This window comes from Leopardus geoffroyi, chromosome D3 (assembly GCF_018350155.1).
Source record: "Leopardus geoffroyi isolate Oge1 chromosome D3, O.geoffroyi_Oge1_pat1.0, whole genome shotgun sequence".
NCBI classification, from domain to species: domain Eukaryota; kingdom Metazoa; phylum Chordata; class Mammalia; order Carnivora; family Felidae; genus Leopardus; species Leopardus geoffroyi.
Genome location: NC_059339.1, coordinates 6,626,555 through 6,651,800, shown reverse-complemented (window position 1 = coordinate 6,651,800; position 25,246 = coordinate 6,626,555). Strand labels below are relative to the sequence as shown.

At 40.3% G+C, this 25,246-nt stretch overlaps 1 protein-coding gene across 10 annotated transcripts in view; it reads right to left on the bottom strand.

The window, feature by feature from the left end:
- MPHOSPH9 (M-phase phosphoprotein 9) overlaps nt 1-25,246 on the bottom strand; it is a 58,684-nt gene that overhangs the window by 21,899 nt on the left and 11,539 nt on the right. For 7 of the 10 annotated variants that reach the window (XR_006707802.1, XM_045459077.1, XM_045459083.1 and 4 more), the window contains 9 exons: nt 24,640-25,160; nt 23,863-23,986; nt 21,651-21,741; nt 19,813-19,916; nt 16,399-16,524; nt 15,778-16,235; nt 15,034-15,189; nt 10,822-10,909; nt 8,121-8,336 (listed from right to left, as the gene is read on the bottom strand). Coding sequence is in view for 9 of the 10 variants with exons in the window: in XM_045459077.1 (XP_045315033.1) it covers nt 8,121-8,336; nt 10,822-10,909; nt 15,034-15,189; nt 15,778-16,235; nt 16,399-16,524; nt 19,813-19,916; nt 21,651-21,741; nt 23,863-23,986; nt 24,640-25,160 (1,884 nt within the window). In the remaining variant the exon portion in view is untranslated. The remainder of the gene's footprint in view (nt 1-8,120; nt 8,337-10,821; nt 10,910-15,033; nt 15,190-15,777; nt 16,236-16,398; nt 16,525-19,812; nt 19,917-21,650; nt 21,742-23,862; nt 23,987-24,639; nt 25,161-25,246) is intronic. The other 3 variants (XM_045459080.1, XM_045459086.1, XM_045459081.1) reach the window with 1 other exon arrangement.

The window sequence follows — 25,246 nt, the reverse complement described above, 5'->3', positions numbered from 1 at the left end:
TCTGTCTCCCTCTCTTCTGCCCACCCCTCCCTTGCTCATACTCTGTCTCACTCTCCTTCAAAAATAAACATTACAAAATTATAAATAAATAAATAAATAAATAAATAAAAGTTGAGTGGTTAGAGCCCAGGACCTTTCCCCATCCTATACAGCAGCAGACTGACCAGCCAGGCAACAGGACTCAGTGAAGGTGAATGAGACACAAATTCAACTTTGGAAACCCAAGTGCAACAGGTGGAGGAAGTAAAGGGATAAGGAGAAGATGGAAAAGTTTTCAAAAAAACAAAACACAAAACACAAAACAAAACCCACCTTGGCTCCCCATCCCTCACTGCCACCAGATCCTGGATGAAAGGTCCCAGACAAGAGACTGGGAGACTCTTCCTTGGGAAAACCAAACAATCCCAGAAAGAAGACCTCTACATAATTACTCCATGATTGCTGGTAAGTAAAGGCTACCAGGAAGTAAGTCACATCTGTACACATACTGTCTCCAAATGGCTTTTGATTGCCTCCCCCTTAAATGTGAGTCTAGTAAAAGAACCAACATTAAAAAAAAAAAAAAGCAAAAACATTCAATATGAAGCTGATTTCAAAAGGAAAGGCTAACTTGGAAGAAATAATAAATCAAAACTAAAGAAGTATTACAAGAAAGCTATTACTAATATCCTCAGAGAAGTAACTGCTATATACATAAAGCAAGACCAGAAAGCAATGAAAAACTAGCAATGAAAGGACAAGAAACAGCTCTTAGAAACTAAAAATGAGAGAGAAAATAAGTTTAATACTAAAACCAGAAGATAGAGAACGAAGAGGCTATGATGGAAAGTAAAGCATAAGTAAGTCTCAGAAAATCAACCCAGGGGCACCTGGGTGGCTCAGTCGGTTGAGCGTCTGACTTTGGCTCAGGTCATGATCTCATGGTTCGTGGTTTCAAGCCCAAGCTGGGCTCTGTGCTGACAGCTTGGAGCGTGGAGCCCGCTTCAGATTCTGTGTCTCCCTCTCTCTCTCTCTGCCCCTCCACCATTTGTGTTTTCTCTCTTTCACAAAAATAAATAAACTTTAAGAAAATCTGATAAGAAAATATACCCTAGAATTCTATACTCTTAGCCAAATGACATGTGGAAGACCTAAATCTTCATCCACAATAATTATGGATATTGTTAAAAATTCAAGAAATCGGGGCATCTGGCTGGCTCAATTGGTGGAGCATGCAACTCCTGATCTTGGGGTCGTGAGTTCAAGCCCCACTTTAGGTGTAGAGCTTACTTTAAAAAAAAATTGGGGGTTGGGGCACCTGGGTGGCTCAGTCGGTTGACAGTCTGACTTCAGCTCACGTCATGATCTCACGGCTTGTGAATTTGGGCCCCGTGTCAGGCTCTGTGTTGACAGCTCGGAGCCTGGAGCCTGCTTCAGATTCTATGTCTCCCTTGCTCTCTGTCCCTCCCCTGCTCAAACTCTGTCTCTCTCTGTCTCAAAAATAAATAAACATTAAAAAAAAAATTGGGGGCACCTGGGTGGCTCAGTCGGTTAAGCATATGACTCTGGGTTTCAGCTCAGGTCATGATCTCACCGTCCATGAAACATGGTTCTCTGTGTTAGGCTCTGAGAGGATAGCGCAAAGCCTGCTTGGGATTCTTACTCTCTCTCTCCTTCCCTCCCTCTCTCTCTCTCTCTCTGCCCCCCTGCATGCACTCTCCCTCTCTCTCTCTCTCAAAATAAATAAACATTTTTAAAAAGTTTAAGACAAAAATAAAAAATAAATAAAAATTCAAGAAATAACATAAGCACATTATTTAGAAATACATAAATATTAAAATAGGGTATCTAAGGAGAAAAACCTAACAAAGGATGTGAAAGGGCTTAATGAAGAAAACTACAACACTGTTAAAAGACTTTTTAAAAAAAGATTTAAATAGAGGTATAAACCGCATTCATATATGGGATGACTCAATATTATAAGTCTCAACTACTTCCAAATTAATCTATAAATTTAGTGAAATTCCAAACAAAAGCAGAATTTTTGTTTTGTTTTCTTTTGAAGTCATCTCTACACCCAATGTGGGGCTTGAATTCATGACCCCAAGATTAAGAGTCACATTTTCCACCAACTGAGCAAGTCAGCAGCCCCAAAAGGAGTTTTTTTGTTTTTGCTTTTACAAAATAGGATAAGCTGACAGTAATATTGACATGAAAAGATACTCTATTTGAAAATGGCTCTGTCAGAAGAGTATGTGGCTCCTGATCTTTGGGTCATGAGTTCGAGCCCCACCTTGGGTGTAGGGATTGCTTAAATAAACTTTTTAAAAAATGGTGCTGTGACCATCGGTTAACCATTTGAAACAACAATCAAGTTCAGTTCACATCTCACACCATACATACGAAGTAATCTGGGGTAGCTTAAAGGCCTAAATGTATAAAGCAAAACTTTACAATTTTAGAAGGCAATATATAGGAGATTAATTTTTATTTATTTATTTATTTTTTCAACGTTTATTTATTTTTGGGACAGAGAGAGACAGAGCATGAACGGGGGAGGGGTAGAGAGAGAGGGAGACACAGAATCGGAAACAGGCTCCAGGCTCTGAGCCATCAGCCCAGAGCCCGATGCGGGGCTCGAACTCACGGACTGTGAGATCGTGACCTGGCTGAAGTCGGACGCTTAACCGACTGCGCCACCCAGGCGCCCCAGGAGATTAATTTTTGATCCTTGAGTAGGAAAAGACTGTGTAAACAAGACATAAAAGAGGCCTAAACCGTAAATGAAAAGACTGTATTTTGAATATTACAATCTAAAACCTGTACCCCATAAAAAAGAACGCCAAGTTAAATGCAAACCACAAGCCAAGAGAGCTGCAATACAGATTAATCACTGCACATCAATCAAACCAGCAAAAAATTAAGACGTCTGACAATACAAGGCATTGGAAATACTCTAGAAAATAAGAACACTCATCGATTACTGGTGGGAAAATGAACTGGTACCACTATTTCAGAGGGCAATTTAGCAATATTAGCAGCATCTAATGAGGATGACAGCGTTCACATTCTATGTCCCAGCCACTGCATACAGAACACAGGCTCTTGTGGCAGATACTGTGTACCCCAAAGAGGCAGCAGCAATATTTCTGTTCACAAAAGGTCTTCCAGAACCTTGAGACACCCCATCAAGAGGTGGTACCTACTTTTTCTTTCCTTGAACCTGGAAGACCTTTGAGAGAGACTGTGTAACAAATGTGTTCATTCCATCAGTCACTCCTAAGAAGGCAGGGGTGATCAGAAATGGGTGCATGGGGGGACTTCAATTGTATCTGTGGTATTTTAAATCCGAAGATGAGTGCTTGGTCCACATGTGATTTTTCTTTTTATATACCTGAAATATTTAAAAGCTGTTTAAATAAAAACGAGTAAAAGCTGCATGTATCAGCATGGTAAATCTCAGAAGCAATGCTGCAAAAAAACAGGTTGTAGGAGGGGTGCCTGGCTGGCTCGGTCAGTAGAATATGCAAATCTTGACCTCAGAGTCGTGAGTTCAAGCCCCACGCTAGGCGTGGAGGCCACTTAAAAATAAAAACACAAAACAGGCTGCTGGAAGATATAGGTAGTACAATTCATACGTAGTTCATAAACATTACTATATATTGTTTATAGACACGTGGGTTTGGAGCAAAAGTAGAAAGAAATGCATGGGGAAACCAAGAGTGTATTCAGCATAGCAGGTAGGAGAGAAAGGAATAGAAGAGGGTGTTTCAACTGGATTTGCAGACAGCTGGTATGTGGATGTTCTATCTATTACTCTCTGTACATCTCCCTAGGCTTGAAGTATTTGACATAGCAAATGCAAACAGTGTCATCACTGGCAACATTAATATAATCTCAATTCAAAGCAACATTCCAATGATCCAATGAACAATGAACATACCTAGTACTAGATGTCCGTTTCTACATATTTTCCACTTAAAGGAACCAGGGCTCCTTGGAGCCCTGAGTGGAGTTGGAGTCATGAGTGATTTAGAGCTATGGGAAAGTACAAACTGAGCCTGGAAGCGTGGATGTGCTCAGAGAATGACAGTAACACGTCAAAAGGACACAGGAGCCAGCCAGCCTAACACTTACCCCACTGGCCAAAACCAGGACAAAGCAAGCGTCAAAATAATAACCATAACAGCGACAGCAAAAAGAACTATATAACCCACTGAATAAAATAAGAATCCATGAGTCCACGCTGACATAAATAAACAAAGGAGAGCAGAGAGGTCCTCCTTTCAGAAAAATGTAGAAGGGGTAATAGGAAAAGCATCATTTGGCAACCACCATAGTAATTACCTGTTTCAGGAAAGACTCCTCATGCTAAAGCTAGTGGGTAAAGTCTTATGAGAAGAAGGTGATTTACAAAGTCTTAAAATATCCCCTAATACTTACAAATTCCAAACTTGGAGTTATAACTTTACAGTGTAGACACCAGGCAAACAGCACCTTAACCAAGAGATCAGGGTTAACACCACAAAGTGAACATGGGCCTCCTGATAGGATGTGCTAAGCAGGCTCAGCTTCCTTCCACTCTTGGGCATTACAACAACCTGAATCTGACTGCAAAATACAAACCTGAACTGAAAAACATTCTGCAACAGTGCTGTCCAACAGAACTGTCTGCAGCACTGGAGGTGTTCTCTTATCTGTGCTGCCTAATGGGGCAGCCACAGCCTCATGCGGCCGCTGACAGACTGATAAAGCAAATAGAGTCAAATGTTAAGATTTAGAATCAAGGTGAAAGGTATTTGCAAAGTTTTTATACAATTTTTGCTACTTTCTGTATGTCTGGTATTATGGCAAAGTAAAATGTGCAAGAAGTTTTAAAAACCAGGATCTCATCATGTACTCGCACACAAAATTATACTGTTAATACACATGAATAAGAACAGTAATAACCAGGGGCTCTTGGGTGTCTCGGTTGGTTAAGTGTCCGACCCTTGACTTCTGCTCAAGTCATGATCTCATGGTTCATGAGTTTGTGGGTTCAACCCCTGCATCAAGCTCTGTGGCTGACAACGTGGAGCCTGCTTGGAATTCTTTCGCCCCCTTGCTCTCTCTCTGCCCCTCCCCTGCTTGCATTCTCTCTCAAAATAAATAAATAAATGAATGAATGAATGAACATTAAAAAAAAAAGAGTAATAATCAAAACCATGTGAAATTGTAATCAAATATGACATAGTGAACAGAGTGTTTATATCCACTCTCTCCTGAAACTTGACTATCAGAGAATAAAATACATAGGGTTTATTGATAAGATGTGCTGAAATGGCACTTTCCCTCTGTGGTTTTCCTCCCAATATTCCATAACTACAGTCTAATCATAAGAGAAACATCCCAAGGGACACCCAACAAAACCCCTGACCAATCCTCCTCAAAACCGTCCAGGTCATCAAAAACACGGAAAGTCTGAGAAACTGTCATAGGCAAAAGGACCCTAAGGAGGCATCATGGTACCTAAATGTACTACAGAATCCTGGGACAGGGAAAGAACATTAGGTAAAAACAAAGGAAATCTGAATAAGCTATGGAATTCACTTAATAATAATGAGTCGACGTTGGTTCATTAATTGCCGCAAAATACCATACTAATGTGAGACGTTAATAATAGGGGAACCGTGCAGGGCATACAGGAACACGACACTATCTTCTCAATTTCTCTGCAAATCTAAAACTGTTGTAAAAAATAAAAGTATTTTTTAAAAAGTGTGACTGCAAGGGCACCTGGGTGGCTCAGTCGGTGGAGCCTCTGACTTTGGCTCAGGTCATGATCTTGCGGTTCATGAGTTCAAGCCCCGCATCGGGCTCTATGCTGACAGCTCAGAGCCTGGAGCCTGCTTCAGATTCTGTGTCTCCCTCTCCCTCTGCCCCTCCCCTGCCCGCGCTCTGTCTCTCTCTCAAAAATAAACAAGCATTAAAAAAAAAATTTTTTTTTAAGTGTGACTGCAAACCATAAATGTTTTCAGACATGGAAGGCTTCAGAATCTGTCTCCCAAGTACTCTTTCTCAAGAGATACACTCTGGCAAAACAGAGAATTCAACTAAGAAAGAAGTACAGGATGCACACAAAACAAGAGACCCAATACAAGAAAGAAGCAAAGACCATTCCCAGGATGATGGCAAAGGTAAGTCCCAGACATCTGTGTATCCGACCCCAAGAGCAAGCAGCTCCTAACAAAGCAGAAGTATTTGGAGGCGGGAGCAAGTACTAAATACAGGCTACTTATCAAGTTAAAAAAAAAAAAAAAAACAGTAATTATTAATTCTAGGGAAAATAAGAGAAAGGAAATGTAATCACTGAACACTGCAGCCTGGCTCTCAACAATATTTACACAGACAGTAAGAAATACTGAATACTGATCTAACTGTCAATGATAATACATCTCATTTCAAATCTAAAACACCATTCACCAGAAATCATACCATTATTTACTACTATTTTCTACTAAAAGAGAAAATAAAATGCGGCCAATTAAACTATGACACCATGGTGTAAAGATGTATACCAATTCTTCAAGTTGTTAAAATGTAAAAGAACAGCATCTTAGAATCAAGTTAACGTATTAATCACACTGAAAAGACAGAGAGGGGGCGCTTGGGTGGCTCAGTCGGTTAACCATCTGACTTCAGCTCAGGTCATGATCTCATGGTTCGTGAGTTCAAGCTCCATGTCAGGCTCTGTGTTAACAGCTCAGAGCCTGGAGCCTGCTTCACATTCTGTGTCTCCCTCTCTCTCCGTCCCTCCCCTGCTAGCACTCTGTCTCTCTGTCCCTCTCTCAAAAATAAATAAACTTAAAAACAAAAAAGAAAAAGAAAGGAGAGAAGGGTTTGTATTGGGAGCAAATGGTGTAAGAAGGCTAAACTGTGGCTTTCCTTGCACAGAAGTAGATATGTAATGTCTGAAACTGATGAGGAAAAAAAGAGAAAGAGAAATATAAGTTTGTTACATAGAAACATGGAGAAAAATGCTACGAGAAACCACTAGAAGAGCTGAGAGTGATGACTTCTAAGGTAGGGGACACCTAGGAAGGGAGAGGTGGGGAAGACCACCGTTTTCCCTTAACATCTGAATATTTAAACCATTTACATGGGGGCACCTGGGTGGCTCAGTCGGGTTACGCATCCGACTTCAGCTCAGGTCATGATCTCATGGTTTGTGGGTTTGAGCCCTACATTGGGCTCTGTGCTGACAGCTCAGAGCCTGGAGCCTGCTTCGGATTCTATGTCTCCCTCTCTCTCTGCCCCTCCCCCCCCTTGTGCTCTGTCTCTCTCTCAGAAATAAATAAAAAATTTTTTAAAAATGTACATGTAGGGGCGCCTGGGTGGCGCAGTCGGTTAAGCGTCCGACTTCAGCCAGGTCGCGATCTCACGGTCCGTGAGTTCGAGCCCCGCGTCGGGCTCTGGGCTGATGGCTCAGAGCTTGGAGCCTGTTTCCGATTCTGTGTCTCCCTCTCTCTCTGCCCCTCCCCCGTTCATGCTCTGTCTCTCTCTGTCCCAAAAAATAAATAAACGTTGAAAAAAAATTTAAAAAAAAAAAAAAAAAATGTACATGTATTATCTTCATGAAAATAAATATTTAAAAAATCAAAGTAACAACAATCTAATGCTCTCAGGGAGAAAACTGCAACAGCCGAAATGCTTTCAGATTTCTTTATGTACCATGACAAAGAATATTAAGATAAATCTAAGAAAAAAAAAAAATACACAACCCGAAACCTAATGCAGTTTCAATGTTGTACAAATCCAAATTTTAAGTGACATTATAGCAAAATGAAAAAATTCAATCAAACCTATTCTAAATCTGGTTCATTTTACCCATCTAGCCACATAGATGCTTATTTAAGATAGCTCAAAAGGTGACTCAATAGAGACAAAAAGCATGGGGGAAACACCACAGTTCTGAACGCTCTGACTCCCTGCTTCAAGATAAGACCTAACAGACTCAATCGGGAGAATCTATATTTGCAGCCACAGCAAAGTTATGTCAAACAAAAATAAACTTGGAAAAAGTCATAATAGCCTGTAAGAGTATAACATCTAAAATAACTTTTAGCCAACCCTGTCTTAAGTTTCCATTTTTTGTCACTTACATCTTGAAACATTTTGTTTTCTTGTTTCAGTCTTGCTTCTTTATCATCTGAGAGTTTGTAAGCATTCTCAAATGCTTCTTCTAAATCCTGCAGTCGAGATTTTAGTCGAATGATGGTATTGTCTTTTTCTTTGTTACTTGTTCTCATTTCCTCAATCCGTTCCTGCAAAATTTTGGAAGCACTGCTGGCTGCATTGAAGCGTTCTCTAAAATCACTCTACAAAATAAAAACAAGGATAATAAATTGTTTTTAATTAAAAAAAATAGATGTTTCAGTAGCAGCTAATAAATTGTGGGCATTAAACTATGAAAGAAAAGTAATAAAATAAAACCTACAAATTGGAATTAACAATTTTAATATTTTGTTATGTCCTGGGATGGAGACTAAAAAGGATCACTCTACTAAAGTAACAGCTTCAGGGGTTCAGTCAGTGGAGCATGTGAGACTCTTGCCCACAGGGTTTTAAGTTCAAGCCCCACACTGGGTGTTGAGAGTACTCAAAAATAAAATCTTTAGGGGTGCCTGGGTGGTTCAGTTGGTTAAGCATCCGACTTCAGCTCTAGTCATGATTTCATGATTTGTGACTTCAAGCCCCACGTTGGGTTCTGTGCTGACAGCTCAGAACCTGGAGCCTGCTTTGGAGTCTGTGTCTCCCTCTCTCTCTGCCCCTCCCTGCTTGTGCTGTCTCTCTCTCTCTCTCTCTCTCTCTCTCTCAAAAATAAACATTAAAAAAAATAATTAATTAAAAAATTAAAAGATAAAAGGGCACCTAGGTGGCTCAGTCAGTTGAGCATCCGACTGCTGGTTTCAGCTCAAGTCATGATCTTATGGTTGATGGGTTCAAGCCCTATATCTGGTTCTGTACTAGCAGCTTAAAGCCTGCTTGGGATTCTCTCTCTCTCTCTCTCTCTCTCTCTCTCTGCCCCTCCCCTGCTTGTGCTATCTTTGTCTGTCTCAAAATAAATAAATAAAACTTAAAAATTTTTCTAAAAAAAATCAATCAATAACAGCTTCATGAGATTGTCATGAAGTACAGACAGAAAACCATTTCTGGCATTGAACTGCTGGACCCACCTGTAGGTCACTTTAATGAAAACAATAACCATGGCTGTTAGGGAAATGATTCTGAAAGGGCAGCTGGAGTCTGTTGCCCCACATTAATATTTAGGGAGAATCAAGCATTTCTTGCCCTATTCTCTTACTATGAAAATAAAAGAGAAAATTCAAAATGCATCTGCTATGTTAATATTCATTCAACAATCGTTTCTTGAATATCCACTAGGTGCCAGGCACTAGGGTGCAAAAAATATAAGATTAGCAAGAAAGACAAGTCCCTGACTTTGAGAAGTTTACAGGTTAGGAGAAAGACAGTCTTTTTTAGAAAGACTAAAAAAATATATATCAAAGAAAAACAAAGAAACAGTGCACAGAACGTAAGTGGCATTTTCCATCAAAATGTTACTAACAAGGTTACACATAGAAGAATAAAATTTGGTAACGCATGAAAAAATATTTTAAAATATTAAAATATTAAGCGTCTGACCTCGGCTCAGGTCATGATCTTGCCATTCCCAAGTTCAAGCCCCGCATAGGGCTCTGTGCTGACAGCTCAGAGCCTGGAGCCTGTTTTAGATTCTATGTCTCCCATTCTCTCTCTGCCCCTCTCCTGTTCACGTCTGTCTCTCTCTCTCTCATAAATAAACATTAAAAAAATTTTTTTTAATTTTAAGTTTATGCATTCCTAGTTATACATCAAGAAAATTTAAAACCTAACTCCACATAAAATGTTGTATACAAATATTCATAGCACTGTCATTCATAACAGCCAAAAAATCAAAACAACCCAAACATCTATCACCTAATGAATAAATACAGAATAGTATTCAACCATAAAAAATAATGAAATACTGATTCATGCTACAACGTGGATAACCCTTGAAAATAATCATGCTAAGTGGAAGAAGTCTGACACACACGGTCATGTATATAAGACTCCATTGATACCAATGTCCAGAACGGGCAAATCCAAAGAACAGAAAGGAGGGTAGTGCTTGCTCAGGGCTGGGAACAAGGGGCTTTGGGGTTAGGAGGAAAAGGCTAATGGTTAAGGGTTTCAGGGTTTCTTTTTATTTATTTTTTTGTTTTTTTACATGTTCATTTATTTATTTTTGAGAGAGAGAGAGAGAGAGAAGGAGAGAGCGGGGAGGGGCAGAGAGCGGGAGAATACCAAGCAGGCTCTACACTGCCAGCACCACAGCCTGAGGTGGAGCTCGATCTCACGAACCTCAAGATCATGACCTGAGCCAAAATAAAGAATCGGACACTCAACTGACCGAGATACCCAGGTGCCTCTGGGGTTTCTCTCTGAGTGAGAAAATATTCTAAAATTGACTGTAGTGATGCTTGCACAAGTTTGCAAATATACTAAAGACCACAGAATTCTATACTTTCAGACAGTGAGTTTTTTGATCCGCAAATTATATCTCAATAAAAAAAATAAAAAATTTAAAGGGTAAAAGTTTATCCTATCCTATGAAGCCAGCAGCATTCAAAATATAAACTTACTTAATAAGACAACCTAAGAAGATTAAAAACACATAGCCAATATTTTCATAAAACTATTAATTTGTCTCTAAAGTTCAGTTAATAAAAAGGCTTAAATTCTTAACGTTGAGCCACTAAACAACAGAAGAATACTTACAACTTCTATTTCCAGCAAGTTATTCTTATTTTCAAGTGTTCTCACACGACTAGTTGCTTCATTTAGAGCACTATCTAATTGGCCACATCTAAAAACCATAAATTGGAAAGAAAAAATTAGAAGATAAAATCCTTTCCCTTAGGAGTATTCTGTAAATCTGATTTGCCAATATATAAAACAAATTCTCCATTTATTGAACACAGAGGATGTCATTTTAATAAAATACATCCCAATAAACCTGATATCTTCCAGAGAAAATTACAATATGAAAAGATCCCTAATAGATAAGTGAAAAAGGCAAAGTATGAAAGACATTTGTATACCTGTGTTCACAGCAATGTGCACACTAGCCAAAAAGGGAAGCTAGCCAAGTGTCCATGAGGGCTGAATGGATGAACAAAATGTGGTCTATCCATGCAGTGGAATATGATTCAGCCTCAAAAAGGATGACCGTCCAAAGCCTGCTACGACATGGATGAACCTTGAGGGCATTATGCTCAGCGAAATAAGCCAGACACAAAAGTATGCTTCCACTTATACATGGCACCCAAATTCATCTGAGGTGTTAACTTCATAGACAGAAAGTAGGATGGTGGGTGCTAAAGGGTGGGGGTGATGGGAGTGCAGACTTGTTGTTTAATGGGTCCAGGGGGTCGGGTTTGCAAGATGAAAAAGTTCTGGAGATGGATGGTGGTGATGGTTGCCCAACAATGTGAATGTACTTCATGCCAGCGAAATGATCGCTTAAAAATGGTTAACATGGTAAAAAAAAAAAAAGATGGTTAAGATGGTAAATTTTGTTATTTATATTTTACATTAAAAATAAATTTTAGGGGCGCCTGGGTGGCGCAGTCGGTTAAGCGTCCGACTTCAGCCAGGTCACGATCTCGCGGTCCGTGAGTTCGAGCCCCGCGTCAGGCTCTGGGCTGATGGCTCAGAGCCTGGAGCCTGTTTCCGATTCTGTGTCTCCCTCTCTCTCTGACCCTCCCCCGTTCATGCTCTATCTCTCTCTGTCCCAAAAATAAATAAACGTTGAAAAAAAATTTAAAAAAAAATAAAAAATAAAAAAATAAATAAATAAATTTTAAATTAAAAAATATAAGATATAAAAGAACGCATTAAACAGCTTGATCTTTGTTATGAAAGAAAACCTATATATAAATATGTGTATTGTGATTTGTAGGATATAAAACTTAAGTCTGGAAACTTAGAGGCTGGGTAGGGAGACTTTTCTTATTATATCCCCCTGTAGTTTTCCAAATGAGCATGAATGTATTCTTCTTAGAATTAAAGACCTTCTTCATAAAGTTAATCATCACAGAACCTTAAAATAACAAAATACACGGAAGAATTCGGTTATCATTTTGACTCCATGTTCATGAATTGGGAGTACAAGCCAATATCTATTTGGCACTGATTATATGTCAAGTCCACGTTAAGCACTTACATTCATCCTCACAATCCTATGAGTTAGGACTATTATCATTAGCATTTTACAGATAAGAAAACAATATGAAGCTTAATTCCTCCTGGGTTGTAAGCCATCAAACTGGGATTCTAAACCCGGCAGTCCGGCTCCAGAGTTCACGCTCCTCACCACTGTGCATCGATGCCACGTAGCAACGAAATACTGATAAAACCGTTCTAGAAAGAAAGAGCACTAAATAGTCAAGTGTAGGTGTGTTAACTGTATTTCTCTGTTTTAATTCCCACACTGACTCCGGCATGAGGCTGTGTCACATAATCTGGTATCGCAGCTGGCCTACGAGAGAAGTGTCCATGGCCCCATCGGCAGTTCCAGGGGGATTCTCCCAGTTGCAATTTTAAGTCTGAAAAACCCTGATGTGTATGCTGACAACTTAAACTTGGTTTTCGTCTTTGGCGAATCATTTCTCCAATCCTGGCTGACTGCAACTACTGCCACTCATTTGCACACTGTCCTTGCGCCCACCCCAGCGCCCTGACTGCTGCCGCCGCCATTAGGACACAGCCACTTAGTCAAATCCTGACTTCCGATCTGTCCTACCTACACTGCCTCACCGCTCCATGGCTCTAGCAGCTTCTAGACAGAAAAGTGCGTTAATCAGCTATCATTTCCTAGGTGTCTTTTCTCGTGGCCTATCTTTAACCCAACAAGGTCTACGAGCTTCTTTCATACTCGTTTTCCACAGGAAGGACCTACAGTCATCTTTGACTTTTTTTTTTTTTTCATCTTTGACTTCTTGAAAACAAACAACAAGAACCAACTTCCCCTAGCCTGACATCTACTCTTTTCCTTTTATCCTAGAAAACCTATTTCTGGCTCTTTTCAAATTACTGCTCTCTACCATGGCACCCCCAGTTCCACCCCCAACCCCACCTCCAGCCCCACTCCCAGCAGCAAAACCGAAGCTGTAGTAACACTCAGGTAGTTAACAGCATGTTAACTACCACAGCAACCACAAACTAGTATAAAGGCTAGTTTTCCTACAATTCTCCAAGCTAAACTACTAACTGGACCAGAAGATTTCAGTTCCCTCATCTTTTTTTCAAGGGGCTTTGTCTTTTCTTGCCTTAAAAAAGAATACTTTAGGGGCACCTGGGTGGCTCAGTCAGTTAAGCATCCAACTTCGGCTCAGGTCATGATCTCATGGTTCATGAGTTCAGGCCCCGCGTCAGGCTCTGTGCTGACAGCTCAGAGCCTGGAGCCCGCCTCGGATTCTGTGTCTCCCTCTCTCTCTCTTCCCTGCCCTGCTCACACTTTCTCTCTCAAAAATAAATATTAACAAATTTAAAACAACAACAAGAACCAAAAAATAGAATACTTTGCTGCTATACTGACCTGAGTTTTTTTTTTTAATATTTATTTATTTTTGAGAGAGAGAGAGAGAGAGCGAGCGCAAACAGGGGTGGGGCAGAGAGAGAGAGAGAGAGAAGGAAAGAGAGAATTTCAAGCAGTCTCTGCACTGTCAGCGCAGAGTCCAACGTGGGGCTCAGTCTCACAAACTGTGAGATCATGACCTGAGCGAAAATCAAGAGTTGGACACTTGGAGCGCCTGGTCAGCTCAGTTAAGTGCACTGACAGCACAGAGCTTGCATGGGATTCTGTCTCCCTCTCTCTCTTCTCCTCCCCTGCTCCTTCTCTCTCTCTCTCTCAAAATAAATTTTAAAAAAATTTTTTAATTTTTTTTAATGTTTATTTATTTCTGAGACAGAGCGAGACACAGCATGAGCAGGGGAGGGGCAGAGAGAGAGGGAGACATAGAATCCGAAGCAGGCTCCAGGCTCTGAGCTGTCAGCACAGAGCCCAAGCGGGGCTCGAACTCACAAACCATGAGATCATGACCTGAGCCGAAGTCGGTCGTTCAACCAACTGAGCCACCCAGGCGCCCCAAATTAAAAAAAATTTTTAAAGGTGGCTCAGTTGGTTAAGCGTCTGGTCATGATCTCACGGTTTGGGAGTTCAAGCTCTGCATCGGGCTCTCTGCTCAGAGCCCACTTTGGGTCCTCTGTTCCCCTCTCTCTCTGCCCCTCTGCTCTACTCCCCCTCTCTCTCAAAAACAAATAAACATTTAAAAAACAAAAAAAAGAATCAGACACTTAATAGACTGAGCCACCCAGGTCCCCCCTCCCGCACCACCCCCCCCCCCCCGCCCCAGCTTTCAATCTGTTTAAATCCCATTTAAATGTAAAGTATGTTCCAAGTATGCTGTTATTAACACTAGCAAAGGCATCAAATTTTGTTACTGATTCTCTCCCTAAAACAGGTATACAGGTATCCTTAACATAACTGCCCCTGTGTTTCCATGTTGGTTACTTGTTTGTACAGGATAATTGCTTACACAGGTTCAGGAGTGTCTGGATTTAAGTTACATGTCTCTGAGTTTCAAAGCAGGTTGAGAACTGCTAGAGGATGTTAGAGACTTCTGAGAAAATCTGTACACAATACTAATCCACTCATAAATGACGTTCCTTTACATACAGGGTATCTGCTCAACTGTTCCAGTATTCTGTCCGTGTGAAACAAATGTTCTCACGTCAGCTATTAGTGTGCTACACGAGGTTGGTTTCGATCTGTGAAAATAATTCCTTAGGCAAACAGGTCTCTGTTAAAAATTTCAAATCTAACGCACATCTTTGTAAAATGTTTTATCACAATTAAATATACTTAGGAAAAAATAACATTTCCAAGTTGGAGAAACACTAACTTTAGAGTTGAATTATAAGCTTTACCTGTCTGCAAGAATTTGATTGGTTTTCTTCCAATCTTCAACTGCAGAAATCTCCTTTGCCTCCAGTTTCTGTTTCAAACTATTTATTTCTGACTCATAATAAGCTCGAAGATCGGCTACGTGTCGAGCGTGCTTCTCCTTCAGGTTCTGCCGAATCCTGTTGGTGAGGGCAAAACAACTTGTTAGGAAAGCATTGGGGCGCCTGGGTGGCGCAGTCGGTTAAGCGTCCGACTTCAGCCAGGTCACGATCTCGCGGTCCGTGAGTTCGAGCCCCGCGTCAGGCTCTGGGCTGATGGCTCAGAGCCTGGAGCCTGTTTCTGATTCTGTGTCTCCCTCTCTCTCTGCCCCTCCCCCGTTCATGCTCTGTCTCTCTCTGTCCCAAAAATAAATAAACGTTGAAAAAAAAAAAAAAAAATGAAAAAAAAAAAAAAAAAAAAAAAAAGGAAAGCATTTCCTCACTCTACCCCACAAGAGAAACTAAGAATACAATCTTTCTCAAAAGCAAAACTACAGCCTTCTTCCTCTGCACACTCACACAAAACGTAACAGATCAATACACAAGTTAACAACTAATTAAGTAAAAAAAACAAAGACGCGGATATTTAGATGCCCTACTTTAAAAGTTCCGCGTCTCTTTTTTTAAGATTTTACACATTAGTGAAGGTCAATAAAAATCATTTTCATAATTCAAGCAGACATCAAAGAAAAGCTATTAACATTACAAGCCACGCGCTGAAACACATACTTTGACAGTATTACAGGATCTTCCAGAGGAGTCAGCGAAATGCATTCTGGGACGCTGTTGGCTGTCCCTGGAAGCTGGGACTGACTGGCTGAGGCTGAAGTTACCACGACCGTGTTTTCTTCATCTACAGTGTTGACCGAGATGTCATTACTAGCAGTAGTAGCCACCGAAGGAAACGTGGAACTGCTCCTACTTTCGTTTGGGAAGCCATGATTTTGCCAAGAGTCCACTGGTGAAGCTTTTGTGTTTGAAGGATACTTGAGGAATCCAGATGACTGAGAAGCGATATTACTTGCTTGTGAAAATGAGTCTATATCAGAGTGACTAGACATACTGGGGTCTAGAACAGAGTCTGGTGAAAAGGACATTCTGTCATCAAGGGCATTCAAAAAGCCTTGCGGCTGAATTCCTGAAATCTGATGTGGCTTCATGTGTAACGTTGGATCCAGAGTCAGTACCTAGAAATTAAGACAGACAACAGTAAGATTTTGCCCTCGGCACTCAGTGTTTGTTTTTAAGGGAGTAGGCTTTAGATCTCCTACGGAAAATAAAGCTTGAGATAAAAGTTAAGAGTCATGAAGCATCTTTCATTTTCATTCAGCAGGGTGTTGCCAACTTTACCTCTGGCGGATGATTTGGGTTGGAAGCAGAAGTGAGATTCCTCTCAGGTAACTGCTTGTTTTCCCTTTGTTTTTTATGATAAATATCCTTCAGTGATGGTAGCTTCATCTCATTACTAGTATTAGACTTAAAGATATGAAACAAAATTATTTAAGTGGTATTATCAATGATGGAAAAAAATCACTGACACAAGATCAGCACCACAAAAAGATTTCTGAAAGAATTTAAATGAACTGAGACTCTGGAGTGTCAGACTTATAAAACAAGTTTAGATGTCATTACCCATTAATTATGAGTCTCCCTCAGAATGAAAAAAAAAATGATATCCCCTAATAATAAATATTAAGGTGATAATCTGAACCTAAGTTATTTAATAGCCTCAGAATACTTCCAAAGAATAAAAAACCTTGGTAGTCCCCCGTACTCAAGATAAAAACCAAGTTTTGAGGTATGAAAAGACTTCATGATGAAAAGAGTGAAGCAGGATTAAGAAGACTTTTGGCTAGATTAACATCATGTGACTCAGGGAGACAGGTATACAGAGATGAAATTCCTTATCTGTGTAGTTATTTTCCTAATTTTTTAAGAGTTCACAGACCAAGAAAAAGTGTTAAGAAAGAAGTTACCCAATGGAAACAAGCCCCTTTTTAAATTAATAAGATAAGAACATACGACCCTAATTCCTACAGCTTGAAATCAGGGCTTTGTCATGCTGGAAATGTTGCAAAGAGATCTAAACCTCCAAATTTAAAACCTCAGCCTCAAATTATTTCAAAGTGGGACCTACTGTAGGGCATGCTGGGGTATCATTTAACCTGGGTCTCAAATTTAAACTGTTTTAAATGAGATTATAGATTCAGCAAGAGATATATTGAAAGTACTCAAAGAATATATTCACATATAGCTTTAAATATGTGTCCCATTTCCAGACCCTACACAGGCTGCAGATTACCATGCATTAACATGTTTTAACAAACCCTGTAACTAGCTTGGGAATAGGACAATCGAACTTTTTACGTGTGCATTAAAAACATTAATTTTCTGAATGTGAGCCCTTAAAATTTACCACAATTTCTGTAATTGGAATTTTACTTTTAATTGAAATTTTTTTTAATGTTTACTTATTTTTGAGAGAGAGACAGAGAGAGAGAGAGAGAGAGCAGGAGAGGGGCAGAGAGAGAGGGAGACACAGAATCCAAAGCAGGCTCCAGGCTCCAAGCTGTCAGCACAGAGCCCCAATGCAGGGCTCGAACTTATGAACTGGGAGATCATGACCTGAGCCAAAGTCGGACGGCCAACTGACTGAGCCACCCAGGAGCCCCTGGAATTTTACTTTTTATACACCAACAACCTAAAAAACCCTTTCAAGCTGAAAGTTTGTAACAAGCAGAGCACTCAGGAAATGGCCTCGAGCCTGAGGAATCCCTGCCTGGTGATGCCCCAAACCTGGTGGAGCACCCCCAGGCAGAGCTGCTGGAATTACTCTATTTAGAGGTCGTGGTAGCATAACGAACCATTCTTCACCATTTCCACTTCTATGATCACTATATTTTAACATCTCAGAAGTGAGGATGCCTCTTGTAATTAACGGCATCTTAACATTGCTTTTGGTCAAGTAGCAATTGTGATATAATTGTCATTGTCTGCTCATAAGCACACATAGAAGACATCCAAATTGGCCGAACAGGTGTCAGCAGTTAGAAAAAAAATCCTAGAGCCTACACCAGAAACCCTGAGAACCAGTATTTAAGGGACAGTGAATCATAGATGGTTAGCAGCATTCCCCATCTGGGTGCCAAAAGTAGGCCAGATCTACAGAACTACTAGGCCAGGTAAAAACTCAGCACCAAGGCCTCTCATCTTTGCCAATCCCCAAAGCTCTTGATGGCTCAAGGAAAACAGTACGTGGAAAAACACAGAAACGAACACTGAGTTGAAAAGAGAGCATAAGCCTCTGTAGGTGAAGAGGTTTTAACAAATTTATTTCACTTATATCGTCCTTTTTAAGTATGTATAAGAGTTATATGACAAAAATCAAGGTTCAGTTACAAGATCTTTCATTAAGAATAAAATATAAATTCTAAGTGGTAAGAAAGCACTGATATACACTGCTTTTTATTTTTGTTAGAATAATTTTTTAAGTTTATTTACTTATTTTTGAGGGGGGGGAGAGCGAGCAAGCGGGCAAGGGAAGGATAGAGGGACAGAGGGAGGGAGAGGGAGGGAGAGAGAGAGAGAGAGAGAGAGAGAGAGAGAATCCCAAGCAGGCTCTGAGCTGTGAGCACAGAGCCCGAAGTGGGGCTCCAGCTCACGAACAACGAGATCACGACCCGAGCCAAAACCAAGAGTCGGAGGCCCAACAAACTGAGCTACCCAGGCACCCCTAGAATAATTTTGTTAGACTACGAAATAGGAAGTTTTAAAATTGACAGTATCTTAGAATCACCAAAATACAGTATTCACTCACTGATGGTGCTGATCACGTCACACACAGTGAGCTCTGTAATCACAAAGCCCACTGAGGCTTCCAGCCCCTCACAATCTCACTCCCCAGCCTTCCTTTCCCTGCATTTATCTGTCTCTTTTGCTCCCTTCCTGAAGGATGGGATGCTGGTTTGTACCCCTCTTTGGGACTCTGCTGTCTACACATACGCTGTATCCCCACTGCCCCTACCAATGCCTATTACTCATGCTTATAGCTCTCCTGGTTACCTTCGTTGTAATCACTCCTTTTCCCCAACCTTTCTCATCACCTGAATGTACACATGCTGGGTAGTTTGATTTCACCGTGCTGAAGTAAAGAAAATATTTACATTTCATGCTCAAAGAAAATGACGACAGCAAATTAAAATGCTCAGCATTATTGGCACAAATGGATTAGCAGGAGGGCGGAATAAGACAGAGAATCAAAACCAGGTGTAGGAACAGCGGAAGCTGTTATCTGCAGACCTACTACGTTTAGCACAGTAGGCACAAAATCATCTCATTTAATTTTACGACACATTAGCTGGGCATTTTAAATTCCATTTTTAAGTAACCTTCCTATGATCACATTGGCAAAAAATGAGAGATTACATTTGAAAGCAAGTACAATTTAAAGCCCACGCTTCTTTTGGGGAGCCTGGGTGGCTCGGTTGGTTAGTGTCTGACTTCGGCTCAGGTCAAGATCTCGCAGCTTGTGAGTTCGAGTACCGCGTTGGACTCTGTGCTGACAGCTCGGAGCCTGGAGCCTGCTTCGGATTCTGTGTCCCTCTTTTGCTCTTTCCCTCCCCTGCTGACGCTCTGTCTCTCCCTCTCTCAAGGATAAATAAAACATTAAACGAATAATTGGAAAAATACAACGTTTATAATGAAATGGAGCTCTGAACTATAATTGTGTGACACAAACATACACACAATGTGTTTTTAAATCACCTGGCCTGGTGACCTATCTCCAGAGGACGGTTCAAATGCCTTCTCTAAAGTCTCAGGCAAAGAGTGATACATGTCCTTCTCCTCCAGCTTCCAGTAAGTCAGGCCTGTTGTGCACAAATACACAGAAGAGAAGACTGAGAAAAGAGAAAAGTGCTTTCTAGAATAACTTACTTCTATCTACAGAAAATTAAATACAAGAAGTAACTAGTTTTTGGCTATCTGGATACAGGAAATTGAATTTTAATGGAACAAGAATCTCTTAAATGCCTTCCCATGGAAGAGTTCTAATTTGATGATCGAAATATTTAAAAATGAAATATATTATTAAAAGTCAAGATGTGGGGTGCCTGCTGGCTCAGTTGGAGAAGAGTGCAACTCTTGATCTCGGGGTCGTGAGTTCAAACCCCACGCTGGGTGTAGAGACTATTTTTAAAAATGTTTTTAAAGTCAAGATAAACTACTACAATCTAAAATGTATTTCTTAAAAAAGAAAAAAATTCTTTATGAATAGCACAGACTTAGATAGAAACAATATAAAGAATTCAATGGGTCAGGGGCACCTGGGTGGCTGAGTAGGTTAAGAGTCTAACTCTTGATCTCTGCTCAGGTCATGATCTCCCGATTCGTGAGCTCAAGCCCCACGTTGGGCTCTGCACTGACAGCAGAGAACCAGCTTGGGATTCTGTCTCCCTCTCTCGCTGCCCATCCCCCACTTGTGCACACGCTCATGTGCTCTCTCAAAATAAACAAACTTTAAAAATTAATAAGAATAATAATTCAGTGATTCAAATACATACTGAGTGTTTACCGTGCCAGGCTGGGGAGCAGAAAATGTGAGAAATGAACAGTAAATAAATCACAACGTATACACAGGAGGTTAGAAGGCAGTAAACACCAAATGGTAAGACTTAAAAATCAGGTAAAAGGGAATATATGTAGCGTGTGTGGACGGGTGCTCAGGGTTGGCTTGCTGCAAGGTAACAAGATAATGTTAGCCATTTTAGCCACATATGAGGGAGATCCCCTATATAACGGGTGGAGAGAACATTTCAAATATAGGAAGCAGCAAAGCAAAAGCCCTAAAATGAGAACCTATCTGGCACATTTAAGCAAACAGCCTCTCTGCTGAAGCAGAGAAAGGGAGCAGCAGAAAATGAGATCAAACAGAACAAGGCTAGATCTTGCTGAGCCTACGGGCACCTATACGACTCTGGCTGTTACTCTGAGGGAAAGAACATAGAAGGGTTTTGAGCAGAGGAGTCACATGATCTGACCCATCTTAGAGAAGGACTGTTTAGGCTACTGTGTGGAGAACGGATGGAAGGGTGCAAGGGTGAGGGCATGGATGCTGGGCAGGAAGTTGCAGGAACTCAGGTGACAGGTGATGGGGACTCTATTAGGGTGACAGCATGACAGTGGTTGAATTCTGGCAATTTTCATCAGGCAAAGCTAATTTATCCTGACAAACTGGATGTGGGATTGTGGAGGGTAGGGTAGGGAATCAGTATGTTCAGTCATTAAAACTAGAATAAGCTTACCATGGAGAGTAAAGAATGACTCATAAAGGGTTTGAATGTCTTAATTCATTCTGGAGCATCTGAAAAATGCTGAGATGGCTTTTGCAGCTGTTTGAAACAACTGCAAAAGTATTTTTCCCATCTATCTTTACAGAATCTGTAACACTAATGCAAGTAAGGAAGTTATAGTTAACAGAGGCACAACAGAACACATTTACAGAAAGCACGCTAATACACTGGATAGAATTAACATCCCGTGAGAAATGCAGACAAGTTGTTATCAAAACAAAACGAAACAAAACAAAACAACAGGTCTCATACCTGTTCCTGAATCAGACATCCAAGAATTTGGACTCTCATCTGGTTTATTGAGGTAAAAAGCATGAGGGTGCTTAGCAGCAGTGAAATTAGGCTGCAATGCAAGAAAGAAAACCATTAGTCGGTGGATAAAAATCATTAGGCACAAACTACTGACCCAAGGAAAGAGAGCCAGGTATCAAACCAAGGCACAGAGAAAGCCTCAGAGGGTTCAGGAAGAACTACGAAAGTCCAGTTTTCCCTGTGATTACAAGAATACAAAATGATAGGAATTAACCGTGAAGGATTTTCTTTTCCTGTGTGTTTACACAAGTTTATTTTGGTTCTGTGGAGCTGGAAGAACACTGGGAGCTGGTGTTCCTTAATGAGTTCAGAATGAAAACGTATTTATAGGGCCGCCTGGGTGGCTCAGTTGGTTAAGTGTCTGACTTCAGCTCAGGTCATGATCTCACACTCCGTGAGTTCGAGCCCCGCATTGGGCTCTGTGCTGACAGCTCAGAGCCTGGAGCCTACTTCAGATTCTGTGTCTCTGCCCCTCCCCTGCTCATGCTCTGTCTCTCTCTGTCTCAAAAATAAATAAAAACGTTAAAAAGAAAGAAAGAAAGAAAGAAAGAAAGAAAGAAAGAAAGAAAGAAAGAAAGAAAGAAAAGAAAAGAAAAGAAAACGACTGTATCCACCGAGGTATATACCAAAGACCCAAAGTTTATCAGCGGTGAGTAAGTCTCCAAAAGACTAGTCTGTCTGTTCGTTTTTTTGTTTTTTGCTAGCCTCCCCAAGACTGAGTTTTACTTAATGTAAAAACAGAAGAGAAACTAGCATATATGAAAACATTTTTTCTGCCAACCTATTCCAATGGAAAAAGCAACTTTCACCCCGTCTCTAAATACTCTTATGCGCTCACACCAAAGATGTACCATCCCAATGGCACGTGAGTTCAAAAGAACAGACCCACAGATACAGTACTACAGGGCGCCTGCAGGTGAGGCCAGTGGTCCCTGGAGCTTTATCACCCTCACTTCCCTCCTGAACACAAATCTGAATAGGTACTGGAACGGTGATCTTGAGAAGCCTAAATATCACAGGCTGAAGAAAACTTATGGCAAGAAAAGAGAATAGTGCTTTATAAAGGTTGAAGGACTGTCTTCTTAGGACTTCTATTTAATCTTTTTCACAGGATGATAGAAAGACCATGTTTACAGCAATCAAGACCAGGGGCGCCTGGGTGGCTCAGTCCATTAAGCATCTGACTTTTAATTTTGGCTCAGGTCATGATCTCACGGTTCATGAGTTCAAGTCCTGCGTCTAGCTCTACGCTCAGCACAGAAAATGCTTGGGATTCTCTCTCTCTGCCCCTCCCCTGCCAGTGCACGTACTCTCTCTCTCTCTAAAAAAATAAACATTAAAAACAGTGGCCAATTTCTAAAGGTATCAAGTTTGCAGAGAGACGTGATTTTGCAATTTCAATTCAGTATCATAGAATAAACATTACTCTATGACGATTTAAGCCAAAAGGACTTCAAAGATGTTTAAAACCTACTCAATATCTACACCTCTTTAACGAAAGCAGCTGCTAGATTAGTAAAAGGGCCACACAGAATTTAAACATTTAACCTCTTACAATTTGGATTATAAATTCAGTACTACTTCTTACAACTTAATAGTAATATAAATTATGTGAGAGTTTTTTTAACTTTTAATGCTTATTTATTTTTGAGAGAGACAGACAGACAGAGCACAAGTAGGGGTTGGGGCAGAGAGAGAGGGAGACACAGAATCCGAAGCAGGCTCCAGGCTCTGAGCTGTCAGCACAGAGCCCAACGTGGGGCTCGAACTCATGAACCATGAGATCATGACCTGAGCCAAGTCAGATGCTCAAAGGACTGAGCCACCCAGGCACCCCTATTTGAGAGTTAAAAAAAAAAGTTAAATGGATTATTCTCTGGCTAAATGTAAACAGTTGCAGCACAAAGAGAATTAGGACCTTTACAAAACGGTTTTCATTTTCTATTGTACTTTATTCCTCATTATTTTTGATTTCCAGACTACTAAAAAAGCAGTACCCAGAGCAAATCATTGTTTCCAATCCTCTGGGACACCCAGAGAAAGATAGGTCAATGGAACAAATTAACAATACCAAAGAAAGGGCAAAAAACTTATGTTGACGAGCGCGTGGTAAACTCCACCATAATTAGCAATAAAGTGACTCATCACCTACTTTCTCAACTGGTGATTTCTTGGCTTGCTCATTTCCTTGCATAGATTTTGAACACCCCTCCTCTGTAAGTGCTCTCTTTGGTTGGTTCTGCTTCAGCTTTTGTGCCCATGACGTTACAGACTTACTATTCAGAAAGAGAAAACAAAATTATTCTCTTTAGATGCTGTCCTTTGCACATAAAACTAAACACTAATAAATATTGTGTCCATGGGAAATGCTTTGAGTTCTTTTTCTAACCGCAGAGAAAGAATGGATTTTTATCCATTCACCTACATTTCTTTTTACAATTTCTTATTACCAAAGGCAAAGCGAACACAAAGACTAATGGTGATTAATAAAGGATTTAGCCTGTAGCCATGGAATAGAACAAAACCACCACAGTGGCCTGTTCACATACTCAATGTAGCTCTACAGCAAAAGCTTATTTGTTTACAAGGACTAGTGACTGTATTTACAGGTATACAAGATCTGTGTTGCTATAGCTAAACACTGATTTTAGAGAACGAATTTTAGAGATATAAAACTCAACATTTAGGGTAAATGACAAATTTTAAATGATTGTTTGCTTTACAAACATTCAGCCACACTTATCATCAAACTTAGAAAATTTCCTCTTCTATATAAAAAGCATAAAATTGAGTATGCTTGTGTATAATTTTTGGTTGCAAATTACATGCACATGTATACATTTAGACTCTAAAAGGAGCTTGATTTACTAGATTCTAAATGTAATAAACAAGTAAACCTCCCTTCAAATGTTGGAGAAATTCTACTTACCTATTCGTTTTTCCATTGTATACTTCTGAAACCTTATTTTCACCAAGAAAATTGTGTTCAAATTCACCAGGAAAAATGGAAATATCTTCTTTTAAAGATGCACAAAACTCTTCAGTGGTATGTATACGAAAATTCTTGTTTTTTACACCCTCTGCAAGTGACTCCATCTGCCCCAAAGATGCTCCAAACTGTCCCTCAGAAACCTCCGTGTGCTCCATGAACTCCCGAGGGTCCTTAGATTTGTAGGCATTTAATTCGGAGACACAAAAGGTACCATACCCACTGCTCACTGAGCTACTGTCCACATTGCAGTCTGGTTGTGATGTGGATGTTTCTTGCTGCATTTCTGGTTCTTCAGACTTAGGATAACTGATAATAGGTTCATTTCTCTCACTGTTTTCAGAAAAAAAACCCATTTGACTTCCTGCAGATAACTGTTTACTTAAAGAAGTATCATAGGAAGCCCAGGAAGCATTACTGGTCTGTAACTTGACTAAATTTTTTATCTCCTCCTGTATACGCTGAAAACAAAGTTACAGATTTGATAAGTATACTAAACATTGCATTTTTTTATAAATACTATGAAAATATTGCTTAAAAATATGAG